This window comes from Cyanistes caeruleus, chromosome 12, assembly GCF_971803275.1.
Source record: "Cyanistes caeruleus chromosome 12, bCyaCae1.hap1.1, whole genome shotgun sequence".
Classification (NCBI taxonomy): domain Eukaryota; kingdom Metazoa; phylum Chordata; class Aves; order Passeriformes; family Paridae; genus Cyanistes; species Cyanistes caeruleus.
In genome coordinates, this window is record NC_141712.1 from 18,738,355 (window position 1) to 18,752,176 (window position 13,822).

General features: G+C 41.8%; 1 protein-coding gene across 1 annotated transcript in view; it reads left to right on the plus strand.

Moving 5' to 3' along the window:
* Positions 1 to 22: 22 nt before the first annotated feature.
* Positions 23 to 13,822, plus strand: part of USP10 (ubiquitin specific peptidase 10) — a 46,237-nt gene continuing 32,437 nt past the window's right edge. Inside the window, exon 1 of the mRNA XM_086847857.1 lies at positions 23 to 145. Coding sequence (XP_086703983.1) covers positions 125 to 145 — 21 coding nt within the window. The 5' untranslated portion in view covers positions 23 to 124. The remainder of the gene's footprint in view (positions 146 to 13,822) is intronic.

The following is a 13,822-nucleotide window of genomic DNA, read 5'->3' on the forward strand; positions in this document are numbered from 1 at the left end:
TGCGCGGTGCGGCGCGCGCCCGCCCGCCCGGCCCGGCTGGTGCGTGCGAGGGAGAAGATGGCGGCGGCGGGGGCGGCGGCGTGAGGGGCCGGGACCGCCGAGCTCCCCGGGGACGCGGGGCGCCATGGCCCTGCACGGCGCGCAGGTACCGTCCGGGCCCGCGGGCACCCCTGCGGCACCGCGCCCGGACCCCGCCGGGCTGCCGGCGGCGGGCGGGCCCCGGGGTGGGGGGGGAGCGTGGTGGCCGGGAGTAGGCCCAGGGTGATTGTGCACGTTCATTGAATGTGCTGAGGGCGGTGGGGCGGCCTCGCTGCCCGCGGGGACGGCGGATCCGGCGCTCCCGGGGCGGAATTCCCATCCCGGAGGGGTCCGGAGTGCGGGGGGTCGGCCCCACGCCGGTGTCGGTGTCACCACGCCGGGGCCCGGGGCGGGGGGTGTCGGTGCTGAGCCCCCGCCCGAGGGTGGCTCGGACAGAGCCCATCGCTCCGGCTGATCTTTTTTATTTTTTGGAGGGGGGGAGAGGCAGAAACGATTCTATAACGAGAAGGGAATAAGGAGATTTGTAAACTAATCCTCCCCCCTCCCCCCCGCCCAAACACTCGATAAACCCCGGCGCATCGGGGTGCAAAGGGCTGAGTGTTGCAAGATCGCCGTGCACGGGGATGCGTGTGCGGATTCCCTGTATCCCACTGGCTGAACCAGCCGGGAGATTTGTGCACCGAGTGGAAAAAAAACTGCAGTCGTGGTGGTTTTTCGCTGGAAGTTTACAGCTCGGTTCCTGGGCTAATCCAGTGTGTGCTTAGAGCGAATGATTGAATGGGTTCGCTTCGCTGTTTCTTTCCCTTAAGGTTTTTCTCCCAAAGGGCTTGAAAGAAGGAACGCCAAGAAAAGCGCGTGGAGCGCTGAAGTGTTTTATTTGCAAGACTTAGAGAAACTTCGTTGTTTAGCAAATAATAAAGTTTAGAAAACTGTGGTGGCGTTAAACGTAATTTAGTTAAGGATCCGTGTTTTCTGTCGTAAAAAGCACATTTCATAAAATGTAAGTCATCTCGAACAGGGTGATGCTTTATTATGAGTTCTGTGGGTTTGGGTGGTGTTTTTTCTGAATGAAGTTAAGTTTCACATCAAATGAAGTTGTGCGCTGGTGGCACTGACACTGATTTTTCCATTAAAAAAAGTTCGTAATCAGTGAAAACTATACCAACATTTCTTGTCCAGCTTGATTTATTTATGTTTGAGAGAAAAACGTGAGTGTGTTTGTTAATGTGGGTGTTTTAAAGGCAGCTGCAGAGTCGGGAGTTTGTTTCAAATTTAAGACTAATTTTTTGTATAATTTTGTGTTTTTCAAGTTTCATTTCAAAGTGAAGGAAGCTCACTTTTGGACCTTTTTTTACTCTCCCAGTGAATGATTTTTGGAATGCAGATACATCAGAAGGCACCAGTGTCCAGCTCAAGAGTTGTTTAACTCCCTGCTTTCTCCTCTCTCAGCAATGCATGTGGTCAGGTTGCTAAGTTTGGGGTTTAAAATGCAGCTTTTTTCACGACTTAGAGGAGTTAAGGACATGTTTTGGTCTGTACGTAATTAAGCTGGTGTACTTCAAAACAGAAAAAAAGTTAGGTTGATGATTTAGTATATGGTGAAGTGCTCCATAGCTGAAATTTAAACTGCTGTAAATTCATCTTTAGTAGCAACTTGAGCATAGACTATTTTAAATCATCCCCCTCTGTAGGTAAAGGTGGATTTTTAGGTCTCGTGAGGTTGCTGCTTAAGGTATAATATATTCTTTGTATTACAGTTTTTATATAATGTGGAACAAATATATTTTGGAAACATACTTGTAAGATATTGTTTAGCTAATGCTCATGTTATTAAACACAACCTAGTTTGTTTGTTTTTTTTTTTCAAATTTAACCAGTTTATTGAGATGCTGTCTGGGATTTATGTGAGTACATCTTCCAGAACAGTGCTGTGATGCTGAATTAGGGTAACAATGTTTCGAACCCTTTGGGATGGAAAGCCTGAAGATAATCTCAGGGATGCAGTTTTAGATGTAGGTGTTGCCTTTTTGTTTTAAGATGGTAGTGTTGCAGATAAGTAGTTAAAAATAAGAAAGTTTTTATTAAAGTTGTGTGTTCTGAGTACAAGATAAATAAGATTATTGAGTAATTATGTTCATGTCTTGATGCAGAAGTAGACAAAAGTGTGTTCTTCTTCCATATCTCTAACTTTAGTGTATTGTCACTGAGGCATTTTTTTGTCACACAGGAGAAAAAAAATCTTCAAGAAAATCCTGCCGCTCCTCCAGCTAAAATGCAGAGTCAGATTTCTGCCAATGTATGAATTTATGGAATAGCGGGCAGAAATATTTCATCAGTCAGTTTGCACATTGTGACAAATGAATCCCGAAACACCATCATATCGAATATTTCCAAAGGGACATTGATTTTGGGTGGCCAGCTCAGCAAGCAAAGAAGTGTGTGTTTGATGGCACAGTTCAGATATTGCTGGTGGTTTGTACCTCTATTCCATGTCACTATTTCATAATCATCTCATGAGAGGTTTAAGTGTTGCTGTCTGTCTGCTGGGCGTGTGCTGACTGTACTCACAATCTGTCCTTTTTTTAAGGTGAGGTAGAAGTAAACCTGCTGTATCACTCCATGACACTAAAGATGTTAAGCTGATCTAGTTAAAACCACTTGTCATCAAGGGCATCTAAAAATCTCTTAAAAAAAAAAAAAAGACAGCTTAAAAACTATTTCCCTGTTTGGAAAGGATAAAACTCTGTAGGACTTGTATAAACATTTGTTTTAGCCATTTTTTCTATTGTTTTTCATAGAAGGAATTAATACGGACACATCATTAGTAAATCCTGTGAAAACAAGTTAAGCAGAAGAAAGGATACCATAGCAGAATGAATCATTTATGCTTGTTTTGTTCTTTCACCATTACTGTGGTGTCAAATGAACTCGGTGCCATTTTAAATGTACCACGTTGTCCCCAAACCCAGCTGAAGTGAAAACCAGGCGAGTTTGAGCTGAGAAAAAAAGCTGAACAAGCTCCTGAGCTGCTCATCCTCACCCAGGTTGTGTCTGGCCTGGCAACCAGAAGAACTGGAACTCGGAACATGGCATGCAACCTGACTCCCTGAAATACTGCACTGCAAACTGCCTCTTTTATGGCCGCTTGGAGGGCTGCTCCCTGGCAGGGTGTAGTTTGATGTTTCCTTAAGCCAGGGCTCTTTCTAGAAGACAAAAAAAAAAAGAAAAAAAATCCAGCAGTGTGCAGGCATTTGTGCTGTGCTGCCTTTGCAGTGCCTTGCCTGATGTTTGTGGTGATTAGGAAATCGATGTCTTGAAAATAATGTCCAAAAAATGGTTGTTATGCAGTTGGATGAGTTTCTTGTGCACATATGTGTAACGCTGGAGTGTCCTCACAGGTAGAAAGAAGTGTTTGGGGATGGGGCAGTTGGATTCTGTCAGGTTTATGAAATCACTGAAAATATGGGGGGCACCCTGAACACAAAATAAAAAGGTGGCTGTGTGAAGGGCTGCCGAGGAGCGGAATTGGAGGGAGGTGTGTGAGTGCCCATCTTGCTGCAGCTGCTCGGTTGCTGTCCTGTGTTTTAAAGGGCTGAAGAAACCAGATTTGTCTCTGCCCACTTCTTTTTCATTGCTCAGAAGGGTCTGGGCTCATCTTTTGCCCATGGAGTGAGTAGTTATTGCAGGCTTCCGTGATCTTGGGAATTCAGGCTGCAGCTGAAGCTGGGAGTTTCGGTAGCCAGAAGGGATCATTTGCCTTTCTAAAATGTGAATGGTGATTCCACAGAGAGTAAAGTGGGTGAATGTGGGTTGGTTGACTTAAAAAAAGGAAGTCTGGGAAAACTGACATAGAACTTAAATTTGGAACTATATGGCAGCATGCAAATAGGCTAAAACCCACAGGTTTTGTGAATCACTGCTATTTATTCTGTGCATTCTAGACTATAGCACTGATCTGGAGACTTCTTAGAATGGATCCAGCCATTTACCTATTAATAAATCCAGTTTCTGTAGGCAGTTGCTCAGACATGCTGGTCTTTCCATTCATGTAGCAGTTAAAATACTTGTAAAGTTAAGTGGGGTTTTGTTTATAGGTAAACTGAGCAGTCTCATTTCTGTTTAGTGATCGACACACAACATGCTGTGTCGTACAAAACTGCCAAATCTGTTGTAATAGAAGTTGCTGGCCTTGGGCCATTGGATTATAGTCATTTGTCACTCTAATGCCATTTCAGCAATGTAGATGTTCATTTCCAAAGAATTAAACATGCTGGAACTGCGGTTTTTCTTTCTGATGGAAGTGTTTTATGTGTGATCATTAAACATACAACTGGGGATTAGGGAACAAAGGGTTATGCTTCATGGTGAAAAAAGTGTGTGTGTGTACATGTGTGTGTGTTTGTGTATTCAGACATTCTGTAGTACAACAGTCTAATTTTAAAATCAGGGTTCTGAACTCTATTTTTCTTTTATTAAATTGTAACATAGGTGTTTAAGACTGTGTTTTAAGTGTTTCCAATAATGGGGCTGTGTTGGTTATTTTTAAAACACTTAAAAGGGTTCTGTTTTGTCAGTGCTCATGTTAATATATTCATTACTGCTTTAATAGACTAAAACTTTGAAGTACATTAGTATTTTCATTTTGTATTTGACTCTGTAATACCTAATTTATTTCCAGATGTTCTTGATATTTTAAATATGTATAAGAACTTTTCCTCCTTGTTTAACAGCATATGATTTATTGATCTTCAGTGCATGCTGCAAGGTCTGTTTTTCTTCACCTGTAGTTAAGCAGGAAGAAGATTAAATCACAATAGCCGTAACAAAGTGTTTGTGTAAGGCTTCTTTGAATGATACACTTTGTGAAAAAAACGTATGTTCTTCAAATAAGAAAAGCTTGTTGAGATTCTGCGGTAGCCACCAATGTCAGTGCCGTAGGAAAGAAATGTGCAGGGGCACTTTGGGGAATTTTGCTGCTTGTAGTATTGTATGTGAATTCATATCATGGATGGAAGCTTTAAAAGAAGCACTGTGTATTATTTGCATTGGAATTATAGTAGGAAAGAAAGGGATATAGATGAGCTGCCATCGAGGGTAATGTTAACACAAACTGGAAAACCACTTAAGGGTTCTTAACTTTTTTTACTTTGTTAAAAAAGTAAATACCCCAAGTGAGGCTCAGCTTTGAGGTGGAAGAGAAGAATGCATGATCTGTAAGAACCTGTAAAGAAGAGCATGTCTCTAAAGGTTGTGTGAAAAGATGCATTTAAAAAAACATACAAGAAAGTAGGTTTTCTTCAAAGAATTCTGTGTATGAAAGATTTCTTATTTTGTTTGAACTCCACTGAGCAGACCAGCAGAAATAGCTGAGTTATTCCCTCAGTGCACTGGGCATATTTTTTCATACAACATTTAGAGTCTGCTGTAGTGATTCACAGATTTCCTGCCTCATTTTTCCTGTGAAGGCTTCTGGTGTGAAAATGTTTTGTCTTGTTGAAATGGGGTGACTTTGTAGGCACTATAGCAACCTGTTACCAATAGATAAGATACTGATAATCCCTTGAATTCTTGGTGCAAGCATTAGGCTGGATAGAGAGGGAAATGGAAAAAGTTCAGTTAATTTGTTTAATGGTAGGGACAGGCAATTTAATTAGTTGTATTCAAATAATGGTTTTGGACCATGTTGCTTAGGGAGGGTATTCAGTTCAAAATGAGGCTGGTACATAGTGTGGGATGGCCTTGTCATTTTAAATATGAGTATATAGGGTAAAAAGGAGAGGGAAGTCAAGCAGAAAGAAAAAGAGTCATTGTCAGCACAGGTAACAGCTGAATTGCAAAAAGAATCAAGTTCTCTTGAGTTCCAGTCTTCTTAGTCTATCCATTAAATCTTACAGGTTCTAATAATAGCTAGCTGACCAAAGAAAGTAAGAAATAGTACTCTGATGTCCTTACAACGTGGAAAACCTCACTTTCTGTTCTGCTGCTGCCTTTGGGGTACAAAACCAAAACTACAACTGTTTGAAAATGTCTGTGGATCGCTTTAGTTAATTGGTATAAAGTAGGGAAAAAGTCAAAGATAACTTATTGAGGCCATTTCCACTTATTTAGGCAGAACTCACTTTCTCCTCAGTTAAGGGCTGTGACCTAGACCATGGTCCTTAACAGGCAATTTAAGCCTCCACATTTCACACATAGTGAGAACTCCCTTACAGAACTTAACAAGAACAGAGTTTATGCAGTTATTGTGCTTTCAGAGCAGGCAAGAATGAGATACACAGAATTGTCATCTTGGCATTGCAAGCGACAGAAAATGTAAGTGCAGCAGAATCAGAAATGTGAAAGAGGAGCAGTCAGCTCTCAGAGCAGAAGAAATAAAGCTGTTGAGTTAGTTGCTGTCAACAGCTTCGTGGTGTCACTCTTGAACTTCACCATAGTCCAAACACAGCGCTGGGCTGTGGTGGTCACTGGGCTGTGGTGGTCACTCTTGTGAGTCCAGCCAGCAGATGCTGCCATGGTGTTGCTACAGCTGAGTTTCATGAATTGGAGAAGATAAAGGCAATCAATGTGTATTACACATGGCACTAATGATTGTCACATTAAGGATGATGTGATTTTCTGATTTGATGCAATCACATCCTTGAAACAGACATTTTCCCGAGTTCTCCTCAGTGTTGAGCCCTGCAGTGGTGTGGTGGGGCAGTTGTGTGCATCTTTTCCCCTTTGCTTTGCGCTGCTGGCAGTGGTGGGTACCAGGGGTCCCTCCTGCCCAGCAGCAGTGCTCCACAGGGGGCTGAGCTGCATAGCCTGTGTATTTTTGTAGTGACTTCAGAGTTGGTCAGAATTCCTCATCAGTTTTTATAGTTAGAAAAGAGATAAGCTAAGAGTAAAGGTGGTTTTTAGCCATTTGGTTTGCAAACCAATTTTTTTAAAGTGTGTGTACCCTAAGTTTATTTATTTTGTGACAGCTTGAAATAAAAACCACTTGTAATTAGTGAGCAACTGCTCTTTGGTCGGGTCTGGGTGTCCAGCACATCCAGTGTGTTTATTGAGTAGCCAGCAATACTGATAATGGCAGACATCACTAGTGTGAAACTTGAATCAGTTTGTATTTTCTGATTCAGTTCGTTTTCTGCCTTATTTGCAAAACAACAATTTTGAACAATCGCGTAACTTACTGCTTTACCCAATGTCATTATGATTTGCAAGTTCTCTTGACTTGATTTGGGACCAAAGGAGGCAATGTACAGACCCATGAGAAACATGTTCTTCCAAAAACTGCCTAAGTTGGTGTTGTTTGAAAGTGGAAAGTCTTATAGGTTCAGAGTGTGCAGAATTGTGAGGGTTGAGGGTGTGGTTTCATGGCTGTTGCACAACCGTGCCTGCATTGTGGGGCAGATGACAGTTTGATAGTACTTCTGTGGGATCTCCAAAGCCATGGATGGATGAGGGAGAGGGGAGCAGGAGGTGCTGGAGACGAGCTGGTGGAGCTGGGGGTGAGAGCAGGGACACTGCAGCCAGAGCTGCTCCTGCCTCTCTCCCTGCACTGAGAATGCTGAAGAGCCAGTGCAGAGCTGCGTGTGCTCCTGCTGGGTGTCGATATTCCTGTTCTGAGACGCCTGGATGAGCAGGCCAAGGAAGTGGTGACTCAACTCCTGCCTGCACGGAGGGTACACGAGCTAGCAGTGTATTCTGGTCTCTGGCCATTGGGGGCTTTATCAGTTTGTCAGTATATTCTGATTTAATCACTTTTTTACCTTCAGAAAGCAAAAGAATTTCAGTATCTTTGAGGCTGTAAATGTGTTGGGAAATTGTTTTGTGCATTCTGTTCATTCATATGTGCAAAAGAATGCTGACAGATCTTGTACAAGGAATGAAATAAAGTAGCAGCATTATCAATGTTAGTCTTGATATGAGTGACTTAACTTGGACACTTTTAAGACTTTTTTCTCGCAGTATACCTACTGCCATACTCATACCCAATTTTTAATGCTGTCACTTAAAAATATGAATATTTAGTATGCTTCCCATTTGGGGTTTGGTGGCAGCAGTGTATTAATTTGTGCATTTATTTTAACAGCTATGTTGCATCTAAATAAAATTGTTTTGCAGATACTTAAGCTCTAAAACTGTCTCGGGAGGCGGTGGCATATGTGTGGTGTCCCAATTTTCATTTTAACTTGCAAACCCCTTCAAAACACAAAGTTGCTGTCACGGGCTTTGCCAGATCCTCACAGGTTTCCACCTGCCACATGTTGGGCTGATAGAGGTGGATGGCTGAGAATTTCCTGGGAATCAGAACATGAGATGGTGTCCCCACGGGACACCCCACATCCATGTGTGGCACCTGGTGAAGCCCTGGAAGGGGCTGGAGTTCCTTCAGGAGAAAACACAGCAGGAACCTCTGCAGAACTATTACTCTCAAACTTCAGCTAATACAGAACTTAAAATATCGACGACTTTATCATGTAGTGGTAGATGTGTTTCATTTCTGTGATCCTCGTGGGTCATTTACCAATCATTGTGTTTCTCATATATTCTTTGGTTTATTTTTGGCCATTTCTCTATGAGATAACCCATTTTTGGCAGGTCACAACTTGCAGAGGGCTAAGTCTCATTCTTCCTTGTTCCTGGCCACTTGTATGTTCTGCTTGACACTGGTTCCTCACTTCTTTAACACGCCTTCCAGTAGTGGAAAAATAAATAAATCATTCAGATCATTTTTTCTCAGTTTGATAGTAATCACCTCACTGATCACTCAGTCTGTGGAGAAGAGATTGTGAATCCAGCAAAATGTTCTAAGCATTCAGATCTTCAAAAATTTGGGGTTGAGATTGGTGAAGTTAGGCCATCAAAAGAGGTGTATGAGTTCTGGGCAGGTGGGCTTAGATGCTTTCCAGAAGTGCTAATCTGTGTTCCTTCTCAGGATGGAGTACAGATAGCTAATTTTTGCCTCACCTAATCTTAGCCATCCTAAATCCTGCCCTGAGTAATTGCTTGTGAAAAGCATTGTGTGGGTGACTCGATTGCTGAGGTGCTGTTAGAGAGAGATTTTAGTTTTCCACAGTGTTTAGCTGCAGTAATTCAGAGGCTATACATTCTTTTCCCACTTTTCTTTATATTCCAGTGTGTTTTCCAGCTTGCCTGACAAATAGGAACAACAGTCTCCTTACTGCCCAGGCTGGAAGTGTTCTTTTGGATGGGTCTGTCTGATCCTTTGAGATATTTGTCCTCTGTGAAGATGAGAGTAGTGGAAATAAGTGAAGAAAATACCAGACATACACAAACTAGGGGGAATCTAATGAAGATTCCGGACAAGCAGTCTGAATTTTTGTGCAGCTTTGCTTTCGATTGCTGTATTTTAGAAGCATAATTTTTAGAATAATTTCCATATTTAAAATAATAGGGTGCTATCCTGAATATTGGCTGCTTTATCTGCAAGACTGGCACCTTCACCTGCGTGGAAGAGGGCACTCACTGTCATGGAGCAGCTCACAAGAGAGGGAGTGTGAGATACAAACTGCTGGAATTGGATTAAAGAGATTGCTCACAACAGTAGAAGGATTACATGACTCCAGAATTTTGGGTGATAGTTCAGCTTTTGGAAGGGTGAATGGTCTGGCAGGCACAAAACCCATTCTCAATTTCTTTTTTTCTCTTTGCTATCTCTATCAATAACTTCAGATCCTCTGTCAGCTCTTTATCTAACTCTTATTCCTCATCTTTGGCCTCACCAAGCCAATTGTAATATTTTTGAACTACTTATAATATGCCCATATTTAATCTGTTTCATTTCTTAAAACTCAGATTCTTGCACTTTTTACTCCTAGAGCTCTACTTCTGATTTTTTCTTCTTAATAACCTCATCCAAGTCTAGATCTGCTAGTTTTACTTCTTTAAACCATGGATTTGAAGGATAAAAGCAGACTGTGAGGTAAATTCAGATATAGTAAGAACAGAAGAATGGGCTTTGCTGTGGCAGGACAATGCCAAGCAGTTCTGCAGTTTTTGAGCTGGAATCCATTCCAGTAAAGCCGCTCTTTGTTCCAGCAGCCCAGAGCATCCTGCCTGGCCAGGCTAGGAATGTGCTGGCTCCTGGATACTGCAGACTTTGGGGATGGCAGGAAAGATGCATGTGCTGGTTTTTCACCTTGAGGAACTGAGAGGAGCTTGTGGAAAACAATGCTTCAGGATCATAGCTGCTGGAGTATCTGCTAAATAAAGATTCTGTAAACCACAGAAAAAGGTGGATTTATGAAGCATGCCTGGAACTTGGGTGGACACCTATGAGGTGTTCAAGGCAATTTGCTATTTAATGTGGCCCAAGCAGTGTTCTCCAGATGCAGAACTGATTTTACCATCATGTTCTTAGAACTTCATCCCACTCAAGGTGTCTGGCACTGAAGATTGCAGCCCTAATGATTTTAGTTTGGTAGAGAAAAAAAAAGGCCAACACCAAGGGTTTTCTGCTGGGAAATATTAGATAAAATTGCTAAGGGATTGGTTTGCCTGCCCCACCTGTAATAAAAGAGTAGTTAAACTGGCTGTGTTCTTGAGGAACTTCATGTTTCGACTTCTCTCTCCTCAGAGCTTATCATGCGGTGGTAAATCAGAATAATGCAAGTCTTAATTATTTTTGTTCATTACAGGGAGAGTTTCCAATTTGCACATAGGCTCAATAACTAGTTCAGTGTAAGAGGAGCCTGCAGAGCTTGAAGTAAATGTGTTTGTTGAGTTATGAGCAATCAGCCTGGAGCTGATGTTTTCAAACTTTTAGAAGGTGTGAAGAGATAGAGCCTTGGCCAGAGGTGTTTTACCAGCCACTGTGCTTGAATTCACTGAGGAAGGACCAATCTCCCCATTTGGGAAGCATTTCTTTTTCAGCTGATATTTGTGAGGACTGCCAGCTTGGAGATTATGATAGGAAAGTATTTTTGTTTGGCTTGTGTTTAGATTTAACATAGCAAGAAAACAGATAGGAAATGTTACTACTTCCCTTTATCACAGGCAGATGTTCTGTGGGTTTGTAGTGGTGGTGGAAAGGTGTCAGAAATTCCTTCTTTTGCTCTCTAAAGAGCCAAGAGTTGATGAAATCACCTCTCACAATTCAGTTTCCTCCCTCTCACTCTTGCCTGGAATGCACTTTCCAGGTATTCCTGCTGTAGTCCCCAAATGCCTTCTCTTCAATGCAGCTCTTGTTTATAACGTGTGTTCCTACCTTGGGTCCCAGGGGAAGGTGCAGGGAAGGTATTCTCTGTGCAAGAACACCTGATGGTGTGCCACAGGATGCAAATTAAAAGTTGTATATAAAATGTGGATACAGTTCTCTTGTCAGGAGCCTTACTTTATGGTCATATACAAGTGCTACAGTTGCATTGCCCTCCTTATGCTGTTATTTTTTACAAAATAAGATCATGCCTGTTTTGGTGAGCTTTTTCTCTTGTTGTTTTGTGGAACAGAAAAATATCAGCTGGGAAAAAGCTGCAATGTGAACCAGCAAAGGTTTTCTGCTGGTGCAGTCCTGGACATGGTAAGAGAAAGAGTCTTTCTGGAACAGCTCACTCAGAAATGCAGTGGTGTCTGTGTGAGATGGGTTGGGTTTTATTCTTCCACTCCCTTTTTCTCCCCCTGCTAACTACACTGACCATTTTATAGACAACTTCCTGGGGCTGGATGCCCTTTGTGGCAGCTGCCGTTTGAAATAGAGGAGTGCCAACAGGCACCTCATTATTGGGAATAGAATGAGGAGCATACATAAATAGAACTTGTTTGGGTGTAAGAAATTGGCTTGGCATTTGGCAGGATTTTCTATGGTTATTGTTCAGTTTGTTGCTTTCATTTGAAGTACGTTACATAATTGATAAAAAGAGAACAACCTGCTCTGCTTTTGTGAGTATTTGAGTTACAATATTCATGATAAACTGCTGAGATCCACATTAATTGTGCTCCCTTAATTACATCAGGCTGTAGGGGTCATTGTGTCATGAAACCTGTCCTTCCAGTAATGTGACAGTCACAACTGTTCTTCCCCACTAGCCAGAGATCTGGCTTTCATCTGACCAGAAAATGACTTTTTGAGGATGATAAATCTTTTTTTTTTTTTGTGAAGGAACAAAACCAGTCGGATTAATTCTGTGAAACCTGTAGAAAATCTGTAACTTCCTTCAGCTGTAAGAATTCTATAATAATGTCCAAAAAAAACCCTGAATTGGGGGGAGAAGAAAAGAGGGAAATTTTGGTCATGCACTATATTTTTGAGCCTTTGATAGCTTAAATGGTGGGCAGGCAGAGTTGCATTGACTCATGGGCTTAGGTGACCTACATTTACCTAGCTCTGATCTTTCTGCAGGCACTATGGAGATGTGCTAATGTTCTAGTTTTGAGCTGCAGGCTAATGATAAAGAACTGGAAGCTTCAATGAGAGTTTGCTTGTGATTTGTTGCATTTTCAGCTGTTAAAACTTTTAATATGCAGCTGCTCCAACTTCAACTGTGGCTTCATTTGCATATGTTTGTGTTTATAAAAGTTTGCTTTATTTTTTCATAGAGAGGGTATATTGACATATGCTTTGCCTAAAATACTATTTAGGCTGTGGTACAGCTGTAAATACATGGCCAGTGGTTTTCATAGCTCCTGGTTATGGGATGCTGGTTGCAAATTCAAAGTTTAAAAAAAGCCCAAACAGCAAACCTGTTTTTCAGTTTCACGGTTTTGTCTGTGCTTTTTAAGGAATTTTAGTAATAAAGTTTATTGAGATTTGTTAGTTTGTAAAACCTTGTCTCCAGTTAAGTAATCATCTGTGTAATTTCAGGTCAGAGGAAAGAACAACCCGTGGGAAGGCTTCTTTTTCCTACATTTTCCATAAAAAAGCTGATAAACCTTGAGAAATTGGGAGAGAAATAAAGGGTGAGGAAGCAATGCCTTGTTTGCTGCAGGGATGACTAATGGGAGAGTGTTTTCTCTGCTAATAAAACCCGAGTGCAGTCATATGCATGTGCCCTTTTTTCCTTGCCAGAAAACACACTTCTGTCTGAATGCTTCGTTTTCTTGCTCTACCCCAGCCTATCCCACAGCTGTAAGAGTAAGACCACTTTGTAGGAGTAACTTGGTGGGCAAGATTGTATGTGTAATATATATATATATATATATATATATATATATACACGTACAGCTTAGGGTATAGACCAACTATTTCATCATTTCAGCTCAAATGTGAACTAGTTTGACTTGTTCAACCTTCTGCTTAGACATTTAGTGGTGGCAAGGAATAATCCAGCTGTAAAAGCTGTATTCTTAACTCCTTTATGGAAAAGCAGTTGAAGTGGGAGTATTTGCAGCTCAAACTAATTTGACTGAAGATCTGAAGCTGTTGGGTGGTAGATGAAAGCCACATTAATGCTTTCTGAAAGCAAAAGTTGACACTTCATTTTCCTGGCTTTCTTGTAGCACAGGTGATCCCAGGATGATGATGCAGCAGCAGTGCTATTTCTACCTATTTTTCTAGGACAAGCAGCTGTGGAACACGTAGTCATCCTCCTTTTATTCCTCCAGGACAGTGTTCGTGCTGCTAGACAGGAACACCCGTGGAGATTTCATTACAGGCAGTGGGGTAACATTAGCATTTGGTTTTAAAAGTGGTTAGGGGGACCACAGCAAAAACCAGTCAGCATGGGGAGAGCTTGCAGGTCAGGTATTTTAACCCTTTGGGGTCTTTTTTCCCCTCCTGGGAGTTAGTTCTGTTGCTGCTGCTTTTATCTGCATAGTTAAGATGCTGCTTGGTGATCAG